The 27,944-nt window shown below is 40.1% G+C and overlaps 1 protein-coding gene across 2 annotated transcripts in view; it reads right to left on the bottom strand.

Moving 5' to 3' along the window:
* The window catches only part of LOC128744432 (uncharacterized), a 185,777-nt gene that overhangs the window by 129,941 nt on the left and 27,892 nt on the right, over positions 1-27,944 (bottom strand). For both annotated transcript variants that reach the window (XM_053841450.1, XM_053841449.1), the window contains exons 3-4: positions 5,241-6,607; positions 5,084-5,177 (exon numbers count right to left, since the gene is read on the bottom strand). In XM_053841450.1, the coding sequence (XP_053697425.1) occupies positions 5,084-5,177; positions 5,241-6,601 (1,455 nt within the window). In that variant the 5' untranslated portion in view covers positions 6,602-6,607. The remainder of the gene's footprint in view (positions 1-5,083; positions 5,178-5,240; positions 6,608-27,944) is intronic.

Below are 27,944 nucleotides of genomic sequence, written 5' to 3' on the forward strand. Positions count from 1 at the left end.
CAGTCGTGAAATCGCGGAAAGCATTTCCAAAGGCTGATCGGTAGGTGTCTTCGAAGAAGGACGGCAGGCATCTAAAGACAGACCAAAAGCCACAGAAGGTCTTTCATACGATTTGAAACATATTATTTTTATGTTATTACATGATTTGAATAAAGTTCATTGAGTGAACTCGCTACAAAAAGTCCATTTTTATTTTGATCCATAATATGATGAAAATTGTTTCATAATTGTGACCGCTTCCAAAAGTGATCCATAATTGTGTATTTGATCAGTCATAATATAAGCTTAATTTCCGTGTATAACTTGCACTAAATGGGTTTAATAACTGAATCAACTGAAAGATTACATATTTCTGTAACTAAAAACATTTATAAACTGCTTTTAAACAATAGTATGCGCTACAATTGAATGTTTTAAAATGACACTTCTGCTTAAATGGTCCATAATTGTGGGGGAACTGTACGTGTCAGATTGTATTCATCGCACGCGGTAATCTAGTGTGCTATGCGTGATGTATGCATTCTTGCAGTTTGCAGATACTAATTTAACACACATACACGATACGTTTAAAATGAAATTGCAACGAAACTAACAGAGATAGGCATTTCACGTTAAAGAACGAATTGTAGAACGGTGCCAGAGCTTCAAATTGGTAAATAAAAGCAATCAGTTTTACTACACCTTTTTAGGAAAAACTTGAAAAAAACCTTGAGAAACACTCATTTCAAAACTTTTTGCTTCTAAAAAGTTACTGAATTACATTAAGTAGGAGGTTTAAGAGCACTTTTTTATAGGAAAAGTTCTCAGGTTTCGAATGAATGTAACAGAATTGAGCTAGCTATGATAGTTCTGGTATTAGAGCTAATTTAAAGCAAACAGAACCGAAAACTAAGAATGTTTAATAATTCTGTAACGATGGAAATTTGAGCATATACGTAGAAGGATTTTTTCGTCAAATATGGTCCTCTATCTGCACTAAGCTACGTAACACCCTGTATAAGAGATAGATAGATGTTATAGAAATAATAAAAATATGGATAATTTGGAGACTTAGATAATCTTAGATGAAACATTCCGAAATGACATGAAAATGTATAAGAAAATATCTCATCTTTTTTTTTAAATTCGAACGCATAACGAAGTGGCACACGTTAAAACTTCACGTATTTTTTACGGAAACACTTCAAACTAGTCAAATTTTTTTTTTTTTTGCGGTAAGGAGAAATGCCAAGATGGAGATAGATTTCAAATAACTCTTGTCTGAATCTCAGGCATCAACCTCCCTTGAAAGATCGTTATATGTCGCTTAATTACTAATTACAAAAATCGCGGTTAGTTCCCTTAGCTATAAATTACAATGTAACCTCGGACCTCGGACAGCCACAAGACTGATTGGGAGGTTCTCCTTCGGTGTCTATTTATGCATATGAGAGTAAAAATCTATTATGTTTATGTATATCTAATTTTATCACAGTTTTCTAAAATGTGAAACGAGATGATTTTTCTGTTCCTTCTTTTACATTTAAAATCAGCTTTATCAGCGTGTTATTAAAAATCGTGAAGTGACTATGTGCCCGTATCTAATTATCTAATTATAGTTGCAACTGTCCGATACAAGAGTTGATTTTAATCCCTGCTAGGATGCGACTCGGCGTGAAACTGTGTAAAGGCGACAATAAACCGGAAAAATAAAAAATAAGCATACAAGCAAAACACGCTTGGATAATCAATACATTCCTATGCCCAGAAAAATTAAGGTAAAAATAAACTTTTTAGAGCGTTGCATGAGGATCTTCGCTTAACTTTTCCGAACCATTAACTTTTCTGAGGGTTAACTTTTCCGAGACGCCACTGTAGTTAATGGTGATCTAGCAATCTCAGGTAAGTTTCGTACGATATCGTTGAATTCCGGTAAACATGAAATTTTGCGAAATCGCGCACAACCTAAATTGGAAAATCTTCAAGCTGCCAGTTCACCGTGAGATTTAGTGTGCCACAAGGCTCAATATTAGGCTCTCTGCTCTTTAATATTTTCATTAACGGGCCTTCTCATTCTTATTCTTATGTCATATTGAAGTTTTGATACCAATACACTTTGAATTTCATTTATAAGGTTGATGGCAGCACTCGTGCTATACGTGCCTGGCAAGATTGGAGAGATCATTGTTGAAAATGCACAATTCCATGCCAGGGAAGAATGTGGAGGGACTTGACAATAAGCCCGTACTAAAACCAATTGATATCGAATGGCCCGGTTCCACTAAGTTTTGAACCCATGACCAGTCACTTCTCAAAACAGACTTAGCAATTTTGCAGGTACAGAGTGCTTCTTAGTCTTTATTATTGAGGACGGCTAGGCCGATGATGACAATCTCAAAATGCTGCCAAGTTTGCAAAGCACATTTTTCACAGAGCACAGATTTTGATAATGAAATTGAATGATTTGTAAATGTTGTTCGGATGCAAGTTTTTTTCGCGATGCAAAGCCAATAAAAACTGAGCATTTCATACTTTGACATACTTTGAATCAAGCCTGTCAGAAGGAAATTTCTTCTCCATTTTTTAGAGATTATACAATACGAAGTTTTTATTCTGCAGAATGGTTAGAAACTTGCGATGAAGACGACAAACGTTACCAAATCATCGGCAGTACAATAACTGACTGTTACGGTAGTTGTTGTCGCTTCAACTAAACTCTTGAAAATGCTTAACGAGATAGTCTGGGATTAAAATTGCAATAAGCATACTATTTTATCGAACTCAGTCATCTTGTAACTTAACTTTTAACAGCTAAGTATTCACAGTAATCTAGTACTTTGGGCTAAGTATTCACAGTAATCTAGGTTTTAGGCAACCATTGAACCACACGACTTTATTTTCAAGTGTTCTATTATTTAAACTCATAATTTTGATAATATCCTTGACCAATTGGAGCTTGGATTCTGCTCTAAATGCCATTAGTTCATCCCAGAAGGTCCGGAGTATCACTTAACCTTTATTAGAAAAGATATTCCCAACGACTGTAAATAAATCATTATCTGTATGGAAAGCGTTTGGTACGGGAGGTTCACGCTTTCTTCCTTTCCCTTAACTTCAAGGAATTTAATGAAATTGGATAATATTTCAAGTTCCACTTGATTCCTTGGAATTCTCTCTGCGGTACATGCTCCGTAGTTGGCCTGGCCGTTGAGAAGAAAAATGATTTAAGAAATCGTTATTTTCCAGGATGTCTTCAAGAATTTTCTGCGTTAGTGTGAGATTAAATTGGACTTAGAGGGAATTAATCGAAATCACAGTAAACAGGAGGCGTGCCCAATTGTCGCCCGTATCTGAGGTGTAGAGAGCTCACACAGAAAATGTGTAGAGAAACTCGACCTAGACTTTTCGTTCATTTTCCCAATCTATAAATTGAAAAACTACGTTATGATGACCACGCAAATGGGACATCTTTTATGAAGCGATTAGTATGAAAACCAACAAACGTCATTCTGAATCGGTAAAAAATTTCGTTTTTGGCGCTGAGGCATTACCGGCTAGATTGGGTATGAAATGGGGAAGGCAAATAAGGAGCATCCAATATAGCTCTAGCTATCCCAAGCCCCTACCTAGCGGCCATACCTGGTAATCCTCTATTGAGTAGCCAAGCTAGGAGGTGCGATGCTGGGTGGTTCCCGGTTGCCTGATCTCAAAATCACGGTTTTGGGCGGACGGCGGAGCCCCACGGCCTTGCTAATAGGTAGGCCTAATATATGTTATTTTAATATTTTTTTTCGTTTTAGCTTATGAAGCATCTCCTGCTATATAGTAAAAACTTTGGCCAAAACGAGTTTTAGTACTGCACATGGATACCAGAATGAAAAAATTAAATTAATTATTAGAAGCGCTTATGGAACCTCAATGGACACAACTCTATCCCATATGAAGGACTGCTGGTGAGATTGTTCTATTTTTGCCCATATATACCACATTTCATCTTAATATCATATTATTGATATCATAAATGTGGAAGGCTGGATGATGGAGTGGATTGGCTCTCTTGCAAGCCAACAGCAGATAGTTGGTGCAAATCACGCATGACGTCCATCCTGCCTTTCGCATATTATGCCTAACGTCCGTATGTCTAGTGAGGGACACTTAAGTTTCGTTTTACGTCCACTATTGGGGAGACGTAAAACAAGCGGACGTTAATTCCAATTTTGGATGTAAACCAAGAGGACGTTAATCCCGATTTTGGACGTAAAACGAGAGGATGTTAATTCAAATTTCGAATGTAAAAAGGGGGAGATTCTAGGGTACACCCACCGAAAGGTCAATAGTTTGTAACCTGCGGCAGTCACGTTATACACGCTGCCTCCCAATTCTCAAAATTGATAAAATCAATGTTACCGACATCATGTTGCCCTAAGGCAGCGCAACATACCATTCAGAATAGTACTATTAAGAGTATAGTAAGCCGTAAGAGTAAGAGTAGTAAGAGGGCCGATCTATCCGAAAATTTTTCTGACAATTTTATTTTGGTCCAATTGTGCTGCTAGGCATAAAATGTTTTTCCATCTCCCTTTCTTTACAATCGCTCCCGACCAGAACAATTTATCAGTGCTTTTTGCATAGCCGGCATGGATGTATTAAAAAAAAACGTGTTGTAGGTACCATAAAAATACGAAACCATTTCGAAATCTAGCTGCCCATTATTACATCAAGTCTTTGTGATTGTACAAAGTTCGCACTGCTGTGATTCTATCATTAAACAGCTGCGTGAACGGCTACTGCTTTAAAAAACATCCGCCGCGGCAGACAAGCAAAGCTAGCGAACATCGTTTGATATTTTTGAGTGTATTATGAGTCGGCTTTTTACAACCCGCATTCCCGCCAGAGCCAATGAACTTGTAAGGAGAGGGTACTCGATTAGATTATAACCGAAATGTACAATTCTTGATATAAACAACAATATAAATACAATCAAGTCGTCGTAAAGAGAAATCTCACGGAATATAATATACGAAAATAATATAAACTAAAACGGATAAGGAGTATCAAATTACAGTCTACAGCCCCCCGAACGAATGAACATAGTCACACTTACGTTAAACGTTTGCCACTGGTTGATCAGATACTGGTAGCATGTTTTACAAGCTTGCACCATTCCTTTGGGATCCTTCGGTCGAGACCGGGCAGGCCTAAAATGTAATAAAATTTTATTAGCACAGCTAGCAGGAGATGCAGCGTGCGGTGCTATTTACCTGGCGTGCGTCTCGTCGAAGATAGGAAAGTACGGCTTCTCCTGATCCTTGGTGTCCTTCGCTTTTGCGGTGGAAATCTCCACCAAACTGCCCCTGCGCTGCTCGTCACCACACACGTAGCACACTTCCGTCATCGAATTTTTATCCGGCATCGACAAGTCCAGTATGTCCGTACCGGTACCCGGAACCGGTCCGAGGGCAGAATTTCGCAAATCTAGTGCGCCTTCTGCCTCGTCCAAGCGGTTCAAGGAGGACGATGTGGACGAAGACGATTTGTTATCGACGTTGGTTGTACCGGCAGTGGCAGCAGCAGTAGTGGAAACTGCCGCCGCTAGTGAGTTGGCATAGTTGCCAATTTTCAGCTTGTGGTGGGCGAATGAAGACAATTTCATACCATCAAACCTCCCTGCTAGCACCGGAGAAGCCGTCGCAGGCTGAGCGGCTGTTGGGGGTGCTGACGTAGTTGCTGCCACGGGCGAGGGATTCTCCCGGGACATAGGCCTCGGCGTGACACTCTTTTCGTTTCGACTGGAAGGCCGCGATCCTTGTTGACTGTAGCTTCCGCTACTGTTGATGTGATTTTCGATGTATCTCTTTGTTGGATGGTAAACTTCGGCTTTGCTCTGCGGTGATTCGTTCCGCGAACTGGACCGAATTGGACTATCATGCCTAACTACGACAAACTGCGCGGGTAGACCAGTACCGGCTGCAGCGGGATGGTCCTGTGACCTAGGCCGTGCTAAGCTATTAGGACTTTCGATTCTACCATAAGAGCTCATGTGTTGCGACTGGGGTGTCAGCGAACGGCCCGACCCAACCGTCTGTTCCGGGTTCAGTCCGAGCACTTGGGTGGCATACTCACCCTGGGTGGACATTTCCGCTCCAATGTAGTTCTTGCCATCGGTTCGTTTCAGCCAGTACAATCTCTGCGAAATGGGTTTTCCCTCTCGTTCGTGGTAGTCCCACTGTCGGGCAAACGTGGTGAAGCAGAGATTGCACGAGCGTACCCCTACCTGAGCGGGCGTCCACTGTGGAACACCGTTGGGTGGGATGTGCGTTTCAAGCAACGGAAAGTAAGGTTCATTTGGGCGTTCCGGGTTCGGCCGGACACGGAGATAGAACTGATCGAGGGCACCACGGGCGCCGCAAACGTAGCAAATATTAGAAGGATCATCCGCTGGTGATTGGCGCATGCACTGCTGCAGCTCATGAGGTTGCTGTTGATGGTGGTGGTGCTGCTGCTGCTGGTCGAGTTGAGGCTGAATTTGGTGTAGTTGCTGACTGGCTGGCGGGGGCTCCGGATGCGATGCCAAGGAGCCCCCACGCAATTCGTTCTTGATGTAGGCTTTCGCCTTTTCCATAATAATCTGTTCAGAATCGAGGAGAGAAAACAAAGACAACCATTATAATTATGTTCTTTTGTTGAGAAATGCAAAATCATATTCGCCAATGCAATCAAAGCCAGGGCGCATATGATTGCACATTTCACTCAAACTAGCAGAAATATTACACGTAGCAATAATCAAAACCAATATGGCACAAATTTGCAGCCTCTGGCCTAAGCGTCGAATCGTAAATCTTAGTGACTACGACATCGGTCGAACGACTAGGCAAATATTTGTTTCCCCGTGTGTAGATTTAATCTAAGTGTAAATATTGAGCTCTTTCCGAACGAAGAAACTGGCTGTTGAACATAACAGAAAAAATTATACAACAACGACAAAGCTTAGAAACAGTAACCGGTCGGCGGCGGCGGCGGTGGTGGCGGAGACGGATGAGATGACGCTAGAGCGAGTGCGGCGGCAGTGACAGCTCAGCTATGGATGGCAGACTCTAGACAGCAGCGAAAAGAAAGGAAGGAATAATGCGAACCTTGGCGAGGAAATTGAAATCAAGTCTGTATATACGGGAGCTACGTGCCCCGCGCGACACCCGACAACAGCGAAAGAAGAAGCTAAAAAGCTCTCAGCTTTAATCATGTTTTGTATATATTTTACCGACTCTCTGACTCTGGTGCACTGTGGGTTGGGTAGGTCATGACCAGAAAGGCGGTTTGCGCGATCACGGACAGTACAATTTGCGCGAAAGTTTTTTTCTTCTTTTTTCGCTATCAGTCTATATGATCGAAGGTACACTACGGTAATCGGGCCAGCATCGGTGGACTGAAAAACGGGTAGAGCAAAAAAAATCGAACATAATGTGAAGGATGCTCATTACCGCACAATCATTACGTGACGAGGAAGGACGCTAGGACAAGGGAGGAAAATTTAATGCATAATTTTTCAGCTGCCTGAATCGAGTATGATTGCTTGCTGAAACTTCATCAGCTGACACTTTTTGGGAGCAAAGATTTTTAACTACAATTAAAGCAACATTTTCAAACATGACACACTACACGAATATATTTTCTTATCTAGTCAAGAATTCTGTTAGGAGACAACATTGTCATTTGGCTGTTGATTTCACTCACGCAGTTCTGAATGTTTAAATTTAATATGTAGCAAATAAATTGGACCCGGAATTGATCCTTGAAGTACTTATATAGCCAGCTTTCTTTGTAAATTATGCTACATCATCTTGAGTCGCGTGCCTTTGTAAGTGTTTTATAACAACTTCAATTATGTATATTCAATCATTCATAGATGCAAGATGAGTTGCATCACTTACAAAGTGAACTTATTTGTTATTACAGTCCTAAAATGGAATAAGCAAAGAACCGATTTTCTATGATTTTCCTTGTTAGAAATATCCGTTTTATCGCAGTTAAAAACAAAACACCATGCGCCCTCGTTGCATTAGTAAAAACAATTCTTTTTTCTTTTTCTAGGTCAAACAGCTCGTTGATTAATAGCGTATTATACTCTATGACGAACCCTTTTGTATTGTCATTATCAGAGTATCAGAGAGATCCCAAACGCCCATTCTACCTGACGACATAGGCAGTGTCGCCAACTAAAATACAGGTAGAACGCCAAACATAGCCGGCACGGTTATGCCCGCAGGCGGAGTCGTTCCGGCCCAGCGCGGACTTCACGAACTGACTCTGAGATCTCTCTGCCAAAGGGCGGGATGTCATATTTTAAATATGATGATGATGATGAAAGGAAAAGTGATCTAATTTGTAAAATATTGTATGGTGTAGAATAGAAGTGGACATCTCGATGGTCCTGCTTAACACCGATTGTCTTCAACCGCGCACCCGTCGTCATCAATTTTCCAACACACACAAACACAAATGAACCAGGAGGAACACAAATCTCGGGCCATCAGTGGTTATCAACTTAACAAGGCTCGACTCATGGAAAAAATATCATCTGCAATCCCCCTGGCGTTTATGCACGGCCCCAACGTAGGTCTATAAAGTAAATTGAGCCCGCAGCCCGACCTGAGCGTTCGCGGTACTCGACAGAAGCTTTAAACCATAGAGTCGCACCCGCCTTCCAACCCTCGAGACCCTAAACAGCTTGTGCGAAGTATTTATAACAGGAATCTGTCGTCAAACCCCAGAAGCCGACCGCTGCCAAGTGCCCCGCTGTCCCCGCCGCTTGCATAGATATATATTGCCTGCATAGATAGATATATATTTAATACTGGGTAATAATACGGATCCATCATGTCGACGTTAAAACGTCGAAACGTTTTTTGCCCTTCTGAATTGATAAAATTAACTAAAATTTTGAATATTTTGCTCCTACCAGTCTTCAGCGGTTCACTTTACCTTTATTCGCCCCTTCCCTTATCGAGATGATTTTATACATTCTAGAACACTTCAATCAACATTAGCAGAAATCTTACTTGACCTAAATGGGAACCAAAAGTTCAATCTTTCAATGTTTTATAAATATCTAGGTATCTGGCTAAACATTACTCAGTCGCGTCCGAAATTCCTAAGGCACGGCCAATCAAACTGCGTGTTTCGGTCTCGAGTTTGTGGCAAGTAAACTGCTTATGAGCTCTATACGCGACAGTATACCGTATACATTTCACCCGAGAAGGTGTAGTCAGCTGCCTTAGTCTGGCCATCAAGGGCCTACAGGACACTGAAATTGGTCAATAAAAGATTTTAACTTAAAGAAAACTTTTTTCGATTGAATTCCACTATTAATTTTATTTACGACAGATACGTATTTCACCTACGCTTACAGCTTCATCAGTTTCTGTTTTCGAAAATAAAATTGAATCGAATGGTTTATTATCAAATCTATTTTAATTAAAGCAGAGGAGCGTTTGGTGCAAAAAATGTTAGACTGAATACTGGGAAAGTTTCGATTTGCGACTAAAAATATTGGGTTAGTTTGTGGCAGTGGGACTCCAACCCACAATTTCTCGATTAGTACTTGAGTCTCAAATACCTTATCAATTATTATCAAATACCTAAATTACTTTTCTATGATTTGATTTTAGTCACCGTGCACTTATGTGAATGTATTTAAATTGATTACGATCGGTGAAATATCAAAACTTGGTTGATTACGTTTCGGCCTACTGTCTTTTATTCAGCCATCATCAGGATCAGATACGATTGTTAACAGAAATATGTTTTGTCATTTTGTTTGTTAAAATACACTCAAGTCGCTTTTTACGTGATACGTTCCGCGTAAATTAAAATCGCGTAAAAAAACCAAAAATTTGAGTAAAAAAACTTTGTGGATTTCAACTTTTCATGAAAAAATAGACTAATTGAGCACATTCGCTTAAATTCTGAAATTCGCGTGAAAAAAACCGGGTGAATTCCGAAATTCGCGCAAAAAAAACCGTGTAAATTCCGAAATTCGCGTGAAAATTGTTTTATTTCTGTTAACAATAGTATCTGATGATGGCTGAATAAAAGACAGTAGGCCGAAACGTAATCAACCGAGTATTGATATTTCACCGATCGTGACCAATTTGGATACATTCACAAATTAGTTTTCTAGATTGTCCAGTCTAGAAATGCAGTTGCTATGCGTATGCTCACAAAGAGCCAATAACTTCTGTCTTGTTGGAAAATTAGGGGAGCTTTTGATTCAGTTTCTATTGGCATTTTCGGGAAAACTTCACCGACAAAGATTTTTTTCAATTTTAAACAATCTCCTGTTTAGTTTATTGTCCGAAATCAACATGTATTTCACGCATGGTTTTTCGCCAACGTTTCGAGCCCACTGCAGCCCACTTCCCCAGGGCACATGCTTAATCCTCTTGTTTTTGTAAATTTTACGTTGGCGATTTGACACGTCTTGTAAACTCATTCACGATTAGACAACTTACAGATAACAGCGTGGTTTCCATTACAGGCCTCAAGACAGTCACTTTGCAAAATACCTTAGACACATTATCTACTGGGTATCGGATGCTCTGTAGAGAAAACTGGGATGGTAGGTTTTTCGAGGAAGCGGAAGCCAGCTCAGCTACAGCTTCAGTTAATTCATCTAAGCTCTACTTCACAGCAAAAGTCACCAAAATGATCGTAGCTTTTTTGTTCATGAATATTTTTGCCAAATTATGAAACAGTTTTGTCAGAGTCTGGAATATCACTGGCGTGCCCAGGCTGGGGAACGTGCCCTACCTTCTTTGTAAAATTTTGAGGAAAACAAAATGATTTTTGTAACCTAGAGGTCCACAGTTTTTGATTAATTCGGCAACTATTTTTGCGATTAGTGAATTAATCAATTCCAGTTTCAAGTCCAGTTTGAAACTAAAGTTTCAACTAAAGTTAAGTTAAGTTTAAGTAATTTGCTCTATCTCTAGTTTAAATTCAATTCTAATTTCATGCCAAATTTGAACACCGATTTAAAGTCAAATTTTACCTCAAGTCCAATTCCAAATACAATTTCAAGTGCAATTTAAATCCACTTTAAATTACAATTTCGTTTCCTATTTTTAGTTCAATTTCAAGACTTGAAGTCAAATTTTAACATTGATTTTGAGTCGTACTTTAAGTCTAGGTTCAAATCCAACTTAGAACCAATTGATGTCAAGTTCCATTTGCCTTTTTTATTCTGCTTTCCTCTTTTTTCTGTCCACTGCTTTCTTTTTGTGCCTATTCTTTTCTCTTTTCTGCCCCGTTTTCGCCGTTTCCTGCTGAGTCCTGCTTTACCTTTGTTCCGTTTTCCGTCTTTTGTCATTCGTTTTCCTCATTCTCAGGCCCACTTTTTTCTTATTCTGTTTCGTTTCTGTCACTTTCTGTCCGACTTTTATCTTTACGTCTGTTCTGTTCTTTCTCTTATTTTTTCCTGCTTTTTCTCCTTTCCTATCACGTGTTGTTTTACTTTTTCGTTTAACTCTTTCTGTTTTCCGGTTTAGATTTTTTCTGTCCCATTTTTTCGTTTTCGGTCCCGTTTTTCCACTTTTTCTTCTTTTTATTTTTCCATTTTCCATTTCTTTTCCGGCTTTTTCATCCCTTTATCCTCATCCTCATTTTCTTTCTCGTTTTCTCCATTTTCTCTATGGGTTTCCGTTCTTTACTGTAATTTTTCTTCTTTTCTCTTTCGTTTTTTGATCTTTTCCTCTCCAGTCTCCCGTTTTTTGCTTCGGAAAAACGAAACAAAGGAAAATCAGAACTCTGCGAAAGAACAAAAACGGGACAGTAAAGAGAAGGAAAAGGAACAGATAAAATAGATGAAACAGCGTGCAGAAAAAACATGTCTGAAAACAAGAAAAATCGAATACGATACGGAAAAATGGAACAATGAAACAGGAAACATGGGACAGAAAAAAAAATGGAAAACGAGAGAAGAGCAAAAAACGGAAAGAAAATGAGAGCTAAACAAAAAGAAAATGAGAAAATACATGAGTGTGAAAATGAACAAACGAGAACAGAAAAAGAGGAAACAGGAAAAAACCAGAAATTAAGGCAAGAAATTAAAACGACAGAAAAGAAGAACAGAACATGACAGCAAGAGAGGAAAAGCAGGACATAATAAGGCCATAATAAGGCAAATAATTTTCGAAGTTTTTGTCACCCCCCCCCCCTCCCCCCTTGGAAATTGGCTTGAAAAATGGGGGGGGGGCAAAACAATAATTTGTAGGATGTGAGTAATTTTTTTATATAAACTCAATTGTCTGTGGGCTCTATAGCCTGAAAAACTCGAAAAATGAGTGTACGAGTTGAATTAACGCTTCTAGCACGAAATAAAAATAGAAGTTCAAACAGTGGAATTTCCGAAACTCGACCAAAAAAAATCTCTTTCGTTTTTGTCTTTTTGTTCGTAGATTTTTGCATGAAAAATAACAACGTATTTATTAAAAGCAACGTTTAAACTTTAAGTAAAAATGCCTAAAATTCATTTTTTTTGCTCGATTAAAAAATTCTTTTTGCTTTTTTGCCCATCCTCCTTCAGTGGCCCAACACCGGAGGGACAAAAACTTTTTTAAATATTTGTAATGGCCTAATAAGAAGAACGGAACAGACTAAAAACGAAAAACGAGATACAGAAGGAGGTAAAAAGTGAGAAAAGGCGATAACCGGGACCGAATAAAAAAGTCGGAAAAAAAAGAATAATGGGCCTGAAAAAGAGAAAAAATAGCAGCAAATGGACGAAAAACGGAACAGAGCAAAATCAGGACTGAGGAAAAGGACGAAAAATCATCATCAAGGTGGGTTCGAATCTTAGTCGAATCAAGCCTTTCGATCTCAAGTGACTTTAGCATGGGTTTATTCTCAGGCCTCTCCATTTACCCTTTCTTTATGCTGAATTCTATATTTACCCTCTAAAGCGTCTTGACAGTGCAAATATCCCTCCTATAGTTAGGTGTACTGGTTAGAGGTACGAATGAGTCCTCGCCAAGGACGGCTATAATATGGGATACTATTGGCAGCGAGGAATAAGTGGGTAAAGTAGATCAAACTTTGAAGGAAGGGTAAAGGGTAAATACACACAAGCACGCATAAAATTTAATAAGCATATCGCTCATTCAATAGCGGTCATACAGCAAACACCCGGGCGATATCACAATAGATCAACTATACTGGTCGCAGTGATGAGTCCACACATGGAAAAAACAGAGAAAGAGGAACCAGCAGGCAGAAAAAAGAACAAGGAAATGAAAAAGGGTGAAAAGAGAACTACGAAAGGGACTACGGAGCAGAAAACAAGAGAAACCAAATGAAAAATAGAAAGAGAAAATTTAATCCGATAGAGGAAACAAGAAAAACGGCAAAAAGGGTTCAAACGGGATATAAAAAAAAGAAAGTTGAGACATAAAATGGAAAGAAAAAAAAGAAAAGAAAAAAACAGGAAATATAGACTAAAGAAAAGGTAACACGGAAGAAAAAAAGACGAAAAATGGGATATTGAAAAAGGGAAAACTGAAGACGACAGAGAAAAAGGACCGAAAACGGACAGAACATGACAGAAAAGACGACAAAACGGAGCCTCAAAAAGGGAGGAAGCGAGTAATAGACTAAGGGAAACTAGTTAGAAAAGGACAAAAACTGGAAACGACAAAAAGAGAACATGAAAAAAGAAAAACAAAAAAAAACAAGAGAAAATAGGACTGAATAGAAGAAAAATGGGATAGGAAGCAGATGAACAATGAAACAGGAAACAAGACAGAACAAATGGAAAACGAGACAAAAAGAGGAAAAACGGAAGGAAAGTGATTGCACAATCAAGAAAAAGGTACAGAAAATGTGAAAACAACGAAACAAAGAGGACAAACGGGACTGGAAAAAGGAAAAAAATGCTTCTGCTTACGTTGCCGCTATTCGGAGCGTACTAGGGAAGTACTAGGGTACATAATTATTGACAGCCTATGTGGTATTTAGGCTTTTAAATCGATGAACAATGTATTGATTACTTCGGAAAAATATGGGAACATTTGGTTCGAAAGCCTTAGCAGAAAAACCTCTTCAGATTACCTCGTTTACGAGGTCCGGAAGGCTACCAATCACAATACAAAGTTTGCTAAAATGTTTGCCATGTTACAAACCACCCCATAATCCCCATAATCCAACGCAAAATTATTGTCCTCACTCCAAACCGAATGATTCTAAAATATTTGCCGGCGCAGCCGAATAATTATCACCCACACGTTCAACATATTGATTTCAGCCAAAGTTTACTAACATTCGCCCACTGTACTACCGTAAACCGTAGGTAAGCTCATTAAAAAACATCGCGCTCGCAGTGAGCACACTGTGGATGCCCCGGACGAAACGAAACGAAAGGAAATGAGAACCGTAACAAGCGTAGGTACGCAGTTTTTTTTGCGTACGATCGCTCGACAGACACATAGTCAGACACATTTAATACCGGTGCGGCATTAAATAAAAAAATAAATGTGGGAAGCATTACTACCGGTTGTCATCATTGTTGCACTCTTCAGACTTAATTGTTTCACATTACTATTCAAACGTAGCCACAATGAAAATGATGGGCTAAAAATTTGCTACGATAAATGCATAATTAATCAGCTTATCATAATTATACAGTCCACTCAAATGAGAAAGTGGTTCTTGAGTAGTAGCAGAGTGCATACGGTTTTTAGTAGCTTACATAGCTTGCAAGCAAGTACAAAAACCAGTGGCATTACGTCACACACATATACGTAACGTAACGAACAAGGTGTTGAGCTCATCTGCCAAAACAAGGCAAAAGCAAAACCGGAAGGGCGAATGTCAATTACGGATCCCCGCTGGGTCACAACCCGGAGCACGGTCCTAAAGAAATCCCACCCGTTCCCACGTACCGAACCGACCGCGTGCAAGTTGAAAGCGAACCGACCACACAATTCAAAACCGGGCAAAGTTAAAGAAACACCTCATTCAGTAGTTCTGCAGACCCGCTGTCTCCTTGACCCGCTATGCCCCGACGCGTCGGTCGGTTCCTCTTTACCTACGATTCCTGCAGTGCAGATTGTGGCATAGTTAAGCTTTTTCTGCTATTTGAAGCTCTCCTCTTTTGCAATTATTTTTTATTGCTTTTATTGTACTACTTTTATTATTACAACGGTAGACACGATGAGGCACTGTGCTGTCATTTAGGAAAGTGCGAATTTTATAGCAGGCAAAAAGGAAAATGTATAAGCAACTGTGTTACAGCTGGACAGAGCAAAGAGCAGAGTTGGAGGTAAAAATAATAAACGCAACAAACAAACAAAAAATAAACAAAATCCAATCGTGTCTGCGTGTCTACAATGTTAAACGAGAAGCGACAAGGTAAACTGAAAAATAAAGCGCACTCACGGGTGTCGCTCGTTTTGATTGGGTAGCAAAAATTGTGACTGCGTACAGTTTATATTACTGTTAGCACATTTCTCGCAATTCATCAGAATTTGTTCATTTCGGCGACGGTCGTGAAACAAAACTCGCCAATCAGCCCGTGTAAAGTGCTGCCGCAATCAGAAGCGATTGTCAATCAGCTTCAGCTAGATTATGTCGATGTGAGCGAGCCTGCCCATTGTGGCACTGTGTTGCTAATTAATTCCCAGCTAGAGCAGATTAAGAACAGACACCCTACCATCGATCCGTCCATCGGCGCCAGCTTGGCAAAAGGTGCAACATTCATAACTTCAGCAAACAAAAAAAACAAAACCGAAACGAATGCATGGAGTTGTTACAACAAAGTCACATTGCAGAAAGCGTAAGCGAAATTAGTCGAACATGTGGCATCATAAACCGGTTGGCGAAGACGACGCCGCGTCGGCAGTTTAGTTAGTTGCTACGATTAATGAAGCAATAAATCTGCCTGGGCGTGCGAATTTTCCACCAACCAGTTGGCGGAAAGCGGGCGAAGTCGAACAGTACAACATGCAAGCAAGGGGGTAATCGATTTATGAATTATTTTTTCAGAACGTTTTTTTTGTGCTCGTACGCGTTTGCATTGAAAAACACAAACAGCAGCTTTCAACGTGCGTATGTCAATACATCTCTATTTAGCATAATCATCATAGTCATAGCAGCGTTCGCTGTTTGAAAACATTTTTTACAAAGGAGTAATATTTTTTTAGTAGAGTAATACACAACTCACAACATTAAAAATATTTAAATTAAAACAGCCACTGCTCGATTAAAAGGAAGGGCAAATTTTTACGTTAGTTCGCTGTTCGAAAGTAGTTTTATAATTATTTGTTTCCTGCATTTCGTCATAACCAACCAACAAATCGTGTGTTCCGCAAGGTAGATTATGGGTCCCATATTGTTCGCACTGTCTGCTATCTGCTACGTACATCACCTGAAAATAGTCGGCCTATTGGCATTCAGGTACTATACAGGTCTAATAAACCAGTGTGTCACATGTTCGATTAATGATTGGGACGATATATTTATCGTCAATAGAATTAACCAACTACCGGTTAGCAGGAGGAACCGACCACGATCAATCTCGACGGCGGACGGTAGACGAATTCGAGTACCTCTGGTCATGGATGACGTCGGATAAACATTACAGCAGGGAAATGTATAGCAGGTATTCTTACCAGAAGTCGTGCTTACTAAGGTCTCCACTTCCATATCAAATGTGCCATGTATAAAACGCTGGCGCAACTCTTCGGCGAACCCGGTATCCAGACAGAAAAGTAAAGTACAGCTGGAAGGGTACAATGGGCGGAACCTGTGGTGGGAATGCCGGACAACAACCCCGTAAAAATGGTGCTCAGCTCGAATCTGGCTGGTAACAAACGACAATGGTTTCGCAGCAACGATTTTTGTTTCGTATGATTATAACTGCGACCACCTAGTAATTTTATTTTGTATTCCGCACTTCATTTTTTTGCAGTATCACTATAGAGTGAGCCAATAGCTTATTATCCGTGCTTAAGTGTCGGTGTGTTTATCTTTTTTCATGTTATGCTTTTTACTATTTCTCAATCAACTCGTTTTCTAAAGCCAGGAAGTGCCGAAACTAGTTACAATTTGTCCATGGACAAGAGGCTTAACTACATATTTCGAGCCCATAAAAGCAAAGCAGTTTCTAGTAGAGATGAAATGAACTCAGCCTGAAACCGACGATTTGAGCGAATCACTTGTGTTCATGTTCGTGTTGTTCTCTACATTCTCGGCAATAGTGAATGAAATGAAATGTGAATCATTGATTCATGACAACGACAAACGAAATTACAGTGAACGTAAGCATTGCCTCGAAGTTTTAATCAGTTTCCTTCCGCCAGGTTTCGGTTGATTTTAAAAAGCAGGTAGTTTAAAAAACTAAACTTTGAGATCCAAAATATCAGTCAAGATCAAGAGAATTGACTGGCAAGTTAGTCGAGCAATCATTCAGCACTGCACAAAAGGGTACAAAACTGAGAAAGACAAACACTGTCAGCAGTTCAGTAGTCATGTCCATGGGCTGACAGATAAAAAATACTACCAAGGGTAAAACTGTATGCGCTGAAAGCAGGGCTGTCAATTGTTTCGAGCACTGGTTAGAGTACAGCACAATTATTGTGGGCCTAGTGCTATGTTCCTATTGACTCCAGCAGTCTCTCCCATCAGAGATTCAAACTGGCTGGCTTGCTGGACTAGCCTCTGGAGGTCAACTGGGAGGTACCAGTACCAAGGAGCCAGTACCACTCTTATAACTTATTGTAGTTATCAAGCAAATGAGTAAAACTTCAGATTCGATAAAAGCGTTGCAGTGGCAAAGCACTGGAATCGCCCTGTCAGCCTTGGGCGTCCGTTCACATACCACAACTAAGATGGCAACCCCATCAAAAGGGGTACGTTTGAAATAAGGACATGGATGCTTGATATCTGGAACTGCAGATCGGTGAATTTCGTTGGCGGCGAAAGGGCGCTTTTGGAACAGCTAGAACCCCGAAAGTTCGGTATTATATTACTACAGGAGATCTGCCGGAAGGGCAGGAAGATGTGGAGGATCCGTGGCGGCAAGGGTTCATTTTACCAGAGCAGTGGAGCAATCAACAGGCTGGAAACGGGCTTTGTAGTAATGGATAGAATGCAGGATCTCGTGATGAACTGAAAGATGACCAACGAGAGGATGTGCATGTTTAGAATAAAAGGGCTTTTTACACCTACTACACCACCTTATGATGTGCACTGTCCACACGAAGGTACATCCGACGACGAAAAACATTCTATGCGCAGTTGGAGACAACGTACGACAGTTGTTCACCATGGGGCATCAAGATCGTTATCGGGGATATAAACGCCTAGATCGGAATGCGAGCACGAGGAGGTGGTCAGCTGAAGAATAATATAGCTGCCGGAAAGGATCGATTTCGTCAGAACTCGACAAACATAGCAAGGAACCACTAGCCAGTCATGGCAGATCTACGGGTTTATTCGTAGTTCTACGGATTTAGGAATTTGTTACAAACTTACGAATCAAGTGCTCGTATCGTACAGATTTTCATAAACTTTACAAAAATTGTTGAAAATTTTTTTCAGTTGAAAAATTCTTACGAAGAAAACACAACGAAGAGACGCCATAAAGACGAAGAAATTGCGATTATAAATAAAAAAGTGATGAAAAGATGGCGAAAACACGATAAAAAGTTGACAAAAAGACAACGAAACAGAACAAAAAATTCCAAGACGGCAAAACAGCGATAAAAAGAAAAAAAAATAACAAAAAGAGGTTTTGAAAGCGTCAAAAGGGCGACGAGACATACTTCAAACGAAAATGAAAGAACGATGAAAAGACAGTAAAATGGCAACAATTGTGTTGTCTTGATAAGCAATAGAATAACGAAAAATGGACAAAACAAGGTGATGAATTTACAACAAAAATACGGTGAAACGACGATAAAAGAAGATGAAAAGATGACAAAAACGAAGAAAAGATAGCTAAAACACGACGAAAATACACCAAAACAGCAACAAAAAAGTCGACAAAAACGACCAAAACGACCAAAAGCAATAACAAAAATACGACGAAAAATAAGACGAAAAAAAGACAACTAAAAGATGACAACAAGACGACGAAGAGGCGTCAAAAAACTATACGATGACAAAACGAAACCAAAACAGTGACGACAAGGCAAACAAAAAACACGTCACAAAGACGTTTGAAAGTGTTAAAATAAAAAAAACGTGAAAACGGTAAAATGCTATGAAAAAGCGACAAGAATGCCAGAAGCAGGCTTGAAAAAACGACGAACAGACCAGGAAAATACATTGAAATGATGGCAAAAAGATCATAAACAGAAATAAAGCAGAGAGACTGCAAAGATATGACGTTTAAAACGAGAAAAATACAAAGAAATGGCAAAAAGAAGGCAAAAGATATCGAAAAGACAACAATAAGATGACGATAAATATAATGTAGGAAAGTCGACGAAGAGACAATGAAAGAAAGATAAAACAGGAACAAACAAACAACTTGACAAGAAACAATTAAAAAGCAAAAAGAAAGGCGACAAAACACGCAGCAAAGACGATGAAAAGATAACTTTTTGTAGTCTTCCCAACTAACAGGACGACGATAAAATTGCAAAAGTAAACAAAAAGACAACAAAAAACGGTTAAACTATAACAAAAGACGACGAAAAGATGACAATAAAAAACAAAGAAAAGACGAAAAAGATACCAAAACAGCAACAAAACTAACGACAAAAACGCCATAAAGTCGCCGAAAAAAATAACAAAAACGACGGATGAATAAATAACATGAAAATATGATAAAGCGGACAAAAAGACGCCAAAATAGCGACAAAAAACAAAAAAAAAACGTTTAAAGAGCATCAAAACCACGACAAAACTTGCAAAAAATGATAAAAAAAATAACGAATATGCGACAGAAAGCCGACAATATGACGACGAGAAGAAGCCAAAAGATCAATATAAATAGCAAAAAGCCGTAAAAAACCAACAAAAACAGAAAACCAAACGAAAAACGAAAAAAAAATCAATTGGGAAGGGTCAAAAAGATGACTAATTGCATACTTAGGACCCCGATTTACAGGATTATCACAGTCGAATCTCGCACACGATTTCGCTCAAAGAAAATGAAGTGAAAAAGAAGGGGAAGAAGGAAAAAGAAGTCAAACTCATTAGTAGATCAAACTAAAAGCCACTCTAGTGTCAGATTAACAGTGTAAAGGACAATGAATATAGACAACAAAAAAACGACAAATATAGATAACAAAAGAACGACGAAACGTAAAGAAGTAAAGAAAACAACATATACGTAGCAAAATTAAATGAAATTTTTTTCTTAGCTCATATTTGAGATTCTGCTAAAACGCTCAACAATAACTGTTTAATTTAGTTAATTTTGGTTGCCTTCAAAAGAAACAGGACAGCGAGAAAAGGAGCCAAAAAGATGATGAAACAAGAAATGATGGGAAAAAACGACAAAATGACGATGCCAAAACAGCAAAAAAAAACAACAGTAAAAAACCGTTGAAAAATGTAACGGTAGAAGCAAAAACGGAGTTAGAAAATGATGAACAAACGACGGAAATGTGTCTTAGATGCAGAAAAGGCGATGAGGAGACCATATTAAACGACAGTCAAACAGCGACAAGAATTACGAATGAGTTACAAATGAGCTACAAAAGTTACAAATGAGGACAAAAAGAGGCAACTAAGAGCAACCAAGAACGCAATAAAAGACAATAGAAACTAAGAACACGTTGCTGCAAGTAGACAAAAAGACAATGCAAAGTTGCCAGAAAGGCAGATGTTAAAAGGAGCGAACCACCGAACCGAAAAACCACATGAAAGAAAATAATAGATGAAAGACGGAAAAACGTAGATGAAACGAGAATGATGAAAGATCAATAGCGAAAGTTATTGACTATAAGTGTCCTTAATTAATTTAAGTCAAATGTCAAATGTAGGTATACATGGAATGGTTTAATTGAAAAAAAAATTGTTTTCTTCAAATACAACCAAGGACAATACCGGTAAAACAAATCTTTAAAGAATGATCAAACACTTGGGCGGATTTCACTTCTCTATTAATTTTGAACCGAAAGTATAACGTTGCCACTAGCACCGGCACCTCATTGGATGATAATCTCAAGGATTTGGAAGGAGGAGAAACTACCGGACAAACCGGTATGGTTTGTTCCATCTATAAAATAACAAAAATAAAAAATAACAAATTTCCAGGCAGCGTACGATACAGTCGAGCGCAAACACCTATGGTAGATGGTAATGCACGAGAGCGGTTTTCCGAACAAACTGACGCAACTGATCAAAGCTTTCCAGGAGCGAGTGATGTGCTACGTGCGTGTTTCGGGGGCACTCTCGAGTCCTTTCGAATTATGCAGAGAGTTGCGGCAAGGGGATGGACTGTCCTCTAAGTTATCCAATATCGCTATTGAAGATGTGAATCCGGCTCGCGGGCGTCTTCAGCCAGAGTAGCCAATACCTAGCCTTCGCAGATGACCTTGACATCGTTAATAGAATCCTTGTCACGGCAGAGGCAATCTATATGGCAGACTAAAAACAGAGGCTAGGAGGATTGGCTTGCAAAACAATGCGTCGGAAACCAAATAAGAGACAGGAAGAGGCTCAACAGGAAGAGAAAGCAACGTTTGCCTCCCACGGACAGTGACTAATTATTAACGGTGATAAACTGGAAGTGGTTGATGAGATCATATATTTGGGATCTCTGGTTACAATAATACGAGTAAGGAAATTCAACGACACATTTAAGCTGGAAGTCGAGCCTACTTTTCCCTCCGTAAGACGCTTCGATCAAGGAGCATACGCTGCGGCACAAAGCTGACGATTAAAAAGCGCTAAACAGACCAATTGTACTGTCAAACAATAGTACCCTGCAATGCTGGTTCATTTCTGCGGAGAGTTATAGTCCAGATCTCTGGTAGAAACGAGCATAAAAAAGCACAGTAAAGCAAGTCATTTTGACTATGTCATCTTGACGTACATGTTTTGCCAGGTACTGCATTCATCTTGTATGCTATACTTTTTAACAGCAGGAAGAACGATTAAAAGAATATATCCATTGCTAAGAAAATAGAGAGAAATACTAGCTACCATATAAATGGAAACTTTTTTTTATATTTAACGTTTAATGTAACATCTAATCACAATAAAATTCTATTGTGATCTTTAACTATAATGCCTTTGAAGTGCCATAAAAAGAACTCAAACGGGTTGTGAATTGTAACAGGAAAAATGATTGACTTTAAAGTGGGACAAGCACTCACACACACACACACACACACAGACACCGTACTTTTTACGCAATTTATCATGCTCCCGTGCAATTCTATCTGCCTGTTTGGTCTGTTTATTACTAGCGAGAAGCGACAAACAAAGCTGCTTAGAAAAGAGTTTGTACTTTTAACAAGGGCTAATGCCGTTATTAAGAGCTAGCCAAGTTTCTTCGTCGAACACTTTTGCGGACACTGTGTGTGCCACAGGGTGGAAGGGATGTAAAGGCTACACGGTACGGGGTGGTTTCATACCGTTTTATCTTACGTTGTGAAACGTTCTAACGAGTTGCTTGCAACTTTCGATTAAAAGTTGAATCAACTCTGTTGTTGTTGTTGTTGTTGTTCGAATGTTGATGTTTTCAGGTGCCATAGCTTGTTTTGCAGAAATATAGGTTTATGGAGCTAACAACAACCGCAAGAAATGATGATTGGACTTGTCTGCTAAAGGTTTAGAGTTCATGGCAGAATTTAACCTTTCATTTTGATGATGCAACATTTATATAAAAAAAATCGGTTTTTTTTTTCTTGTTTCGGTCAATCTCTTGTTCTTTCGACCGGGTTCAAACCAGATTTCGATCTTTATGGATCATCGTGTGGCACCAAAATAAACATTCGTGGTCAGCGAATTTGAAACAACGTGTTAATTTAGCAAATTGATTTCGATTCATACGATTTATAATAATAGTGCATCACGACTGCCGGTTTAATGAGTCCATGACCATTGAAAACACACGCTCAAATACACACATACACACACATAGGTACCGCCGGTTAAACAAGTACAAACTGCAGCAAACAACGTTTTACTTCCTGCGTAATGTTTCTATTTACACTATGAAAATGTGTGTCTGTTTCCTTGCCTAGGTCTTTAGCTTAGAGCTTAGACAATCACTGCCGATAGACGTGGACCGGACCGCAGGAGGCAAAAGTCGAGCTCAAATAAAACAATAAAAAAAAATCCGAAAGCCAAACAGCAAATCACTGTCGATTGTACAGCGATAGAGGTTAGAGAGCATGTTTATAACGCGTCGTCGCCTCGCAGTGCAGAGTACGCCCAGTGCGAATATTGTTCCTGATTGTTATTGTTTTTATTGCTTATTTCGAAGGAATTCGAGAGAGGGAGATGCAAAGCGTCTGATGATAACCCTGCGGCTGACCTGCCCGGGAATGGTCCAATCCGTACAGAGGAAAGCACAAGTCAGAGGCCATCAGATCGAAATGGATGATTGCCGCCGTGTGTTCGTTCAAATTTCACTGCATCACACACTGATAGTGGAATATGGACGCCGACACTGGACCGTATACTACTGAAGTGATTCGTTATCGTCTGGCAGAATCTTCCATTCGACGAACTGTTCTGCAGACACTCTGCTTGCTTCTGCACTGATTTAAATTGCTGGTTATCAATTTTATATGACACTCAAAAAGAGCACTTTGTATTCCCCGTAAAAATGTTGTATAACCAGCTCTGCTGCATGCAGTTTGTGCCAATTTCAATTTCGAGTTCATTGTTTTTTTCTCCTATCAAAACCACAAAACCTTGTTCGACGTGTTCTGTGTTGTGACTAGATCATCATGTGAACGCGAAAGTAAACAATGATCGACCGTTGAGTCGATCCGCACCGAGTGCACACGAAGGGAGGAAAACAACGTGTCGAGTCGAGGTTGTGGGCAAACTATTGCCACCGCCGTCGACTGGCCATTTCCAGTTGCCGCAGCCGCAGCCGCAGCGGTAATTTCTGGTCGGATTATGGGCTTCTCTGCAAGGCAGCCGAATGGTAAACACACAACAGAAACGCTAAAAGTAATTGAGGCTTGGAAATGCCAAAAGCGCGTGCAAATGAGATAAGTGGTTAGTTCTAAAGTATAGCATGAAAAAGGAAGCTATCTCTTCCCCTGCCTGTCGTACCTGCCTGCCTTCGTATCTCCACGAAAGTACAAAGGTGTTGAGTTCGTATGTAAAAAAAAACATACACAAACCAACCAGTAAACAGGCAAGAAAAGGTTAATGATCAACGAGAAAGATTTAAAAAACGCACCAGAAGAAAGAAAAGGCCGAGTAGGAAATAATCTTCCTGCTGGCTGGCTGGCGCAAAAGAAGCCATTCTGACAAGAGGTGAGCAAACATAACACAATTATTGCGAAACATGCTGAACCGTCGTCGTCGTCGTTTTGAAGCGCTGAGCGATGATGGCGCTATTTGCCCTGCATGGAATGGGGAAGAAACAGATCTGTGAGTACCTCACCTCTGAGGGCAACGTGTCCAAAAGGGGTAAGCATCAGCTGCACAGCACCACACATCACATGCCTGCTGCAGACTAACCGGTTGTAGGTTGTAGCTGCTGGCTGAAGATGAGAGGAATTCGCGGAACAGCGGAACGGGGATGAAGGCTTTCAAGACGCTTGTGTATCAACGGGGAAGTTAGTTCTCCATCCCAAGAGGGCCAGATTGATGTGTAGGTAACTAAGCTGACGGAATGTCTGCTGTGTTTTATTGTACGAACACATTGTTTCAACTGGCAGCGACAATGTTGGGATTGGGATACTAGTTTTTCGAAACCAATGTGAATTAAATTTTTTTTAAACTCGTTATTTAATGGAGATAGATATTGTTTAGAAATATAACATAGACGTCATTCTGATCAAAAAGTGTTTAACCTTTACGTACCCGATATCAAATTTCAGGATACATGCAGTTACAATTGTTGCTTGAATGACCTCCCCTTTCACGTCTTGTCCCACCCTGGAGGTACTATCAACACCTTTGTTTCATTACTTTCTTTTACAATTTCTTTCGTCTCTTGGAAAGATTATCGTTATAAAAACAACCCGATTTAATCCAACTGGTTGTGAAAGGAACCTTTGTTATACCATGTACGACGATCCATCAAAATCTAGATTTTCCAATCCAAGCTCCGCTGCTCTCGTTGATGGAATGTCTGCTTCGAATATGAAACAAACCAACGATGTTAAAAACAGTAGAGACCGTATTACTGAGCGTTATTTTCGTCACCAATGAATTGGTTTCGAGATGCTCCGTATCTGAGGCAGTCGAACCTCCACTCCAGACTGACTTGTTTCATCCAGAACTTGTTACTAGCTTGCAATGCAACACATATTTTGGAAAACTACTTTAACATCACTGACGATACAAATCTTGTTGAATTGTCGTCGCTCTGCATCAATGCTATTGAAGATGAATATAATTTACACCGATTTTAAGGCAGCTTTCGATCAATTATTGTTGGCTAAAATCAATCGCTTGGGTACTTCGACAAATTTTGTAGGATAGTTAAAATCCTACCAAGTTAATCGCAAAACTAAATGTACAACTTGGTTCATGTCAATCGTACAGCTTTACTAACAGTTCTGGAGTACCGCAGGGAAGTAACCGGGGGCCGTTACTATTATCAATCTTTTTTAATGATATCTGCTTGCTGATACCAAATACTTGTAAACTTGCGTATGTTCTGATGATCTCAAACACTTTACCGTCGTGAAATCAAGTGAAGAATGCAGGGGATTACAATGGCTAGTGTACTAGTAGAATCAACTGGAAATTATACAGAAATGTTGTGTTATATCCAATGTTGCAAATCGAATACACGCAGGCGTAAAGAAACAGCCGTCGGTGCCGTGTGAGGCATTTTGCTACGCACACACTCGCGCACACTCATCCTCACATCGTCTTCCTACATAGCTTATTTCCGAGGCAAAAAACTCGTGGGCATTCAAATACCCGCGAGGCTGGTGGCACACTTGGATACAAATTTTGCATTACTTTTCCTTCTTCTTCTTCATCTTCGCCCTCGATTCTGTTCAAGGGCGGGAACGCGAGCCCTCGCGTGTAATCGGCATCAGCAGATCGGGCTGCAACGACTAACGACGAGCGAAAACCGTAGCTGTTAGATTGACACATACGCGCAAAAACTCATTGCAGTGCATGAAGAAATAAGCGCGGGGGGTTTAAAAGGATGCTTATGCCGGGTTGTTCGTTAGAATAAGTACGCATGTGTGAGAAAATTAGACCACACGAGTGCGGGCTTCGCAACACCGATTACATCCTTCCTTCAGGCGCAAAAAAATCGACTTATGAAATCGGTGGATTTCGCCCCCCTTTGAATTAAAGTGGTGAAAGACCTTGGAGTGTTACTAGACTCGCCGTTCTCTCGTTCAAAATGATCTTCCACTTGAGCACGGGTGGCGTAGTGATTCACACATAGGTAATTTTGAATGCTGTAGTGATTCTCACAGGGTTCATTATAATTTCCATATTGTCCAATATGAGTTTTGCAATGTACGGCCTTCTTGCTGCAAGGCACCACACGGTTCGCAGGTTGCGGATAGCGAACGGCCTCCAGGTATGGAGGGTGCGAATATACTGAATAAGCACCCCCGGGCAAGCAGCTGGAGCTCGTTAGGGCCGGGAGATGCGAAGTGGACTCTACAAGTCTCCCCTAATGGCTTTTTGAAGGCGACTAGCAGCCACCAAAAGCGCCTCTGCCCACCGGTGCGTTTGTTCTCCCGGAGGAACGACCCAAACAGCTTCCATACTTCAGAGGAACGGCTGAGTTTCGAAATGCTCGATGGAAGCCGGTGAGTGACCGTATCTGCCTGTTGAGGATCAAGGGCAAGTTCTTGAACTATAGCTTTATCAGTACATACGCTCCAATGAACGACAACCCCGATGATGTACAGAAATCGTTTTATGAATCCCTTGATAAAACATATGGAGAGTACCCAAAACATGACGTCAAAATCATCATCGGGGATACGAATGCACAGGTCGAAAGGGAAGAGTTTTTCCGCTTCTAAATGTATGTAATGGAGAAAGCGTCAGACACAGAATTCAAATTGAGGAAGATGATCAAGCTGTGGAGTCACCCACGCTAGTTGAAGTTAAAAAGGTGATAAAAGAGCTTAACAACGGAAAGGCTGCTTGGAAGGACGGAATTCCGGCCGAACTTCTGAAAGTGGAGAGTTAGCAGTGATCGAAAAAATCAGGATGGATGGAAGAAGAAATGTCTTCAGACTGGTTTGATGGCCTCATTTGCCCGATATACAAGAAGGGACACCGACTCGATTGTAGTAATTATCGGGACATAAAACTCCTAAATTCCGCCTATAAGGTACTCGCTCCAGTATTCTGTTCAATAGATCCTTTGTCGACGATTATCAGTGTGGTTTTCGAGAAGGAAGATCGACTACGGATCAAATGTTCACCTTGCGCCAAATCCTTGTCAAATTTCGGGAATACAACTTGCGGACTCACCATCTGTTGGTGGATTTTAAGGCAGCGTACGATTAAGTGAAAAGCAATGAATTATGGCAGATAATACCCGAACACGGCTTTCCGACCAAGCTAATAAAACTGTGTTGTACCAAATCAAAATCAAGCGTCAGAATGGCTGGTGATGCATTCGTGACGTTTGACAGATTGAAACAAGGCGGTGACTTCTCTAACCTACTGTTAGGGGAACTGTGGGTAAGACGAACAGGGTGGGTAAGACGGACAGGTGGTTGATTCTACCAGTTAAGCATTAAAATTCGCAAATGTTTTAATGGGTGTCGAATCATTTTGCTATCTCATGATGTCTGAACGTTCCCATCATCATTTGGAACTTTCAAATTTTG

The sequence above is a fragment of the Sabethes cyaneus genome, chromosome 3 (assembly GCF_943734655.1).
Source record: "Sabethes cyaneus chromosome 3, idSabCyanKW18_F2, whole genome shotgun sequence".
NCBI lineage: Eukaryota > Metazoa > Arthropoda > Insecta > Diptera > Culicidae > Sabethes > Sabethes cyaneus.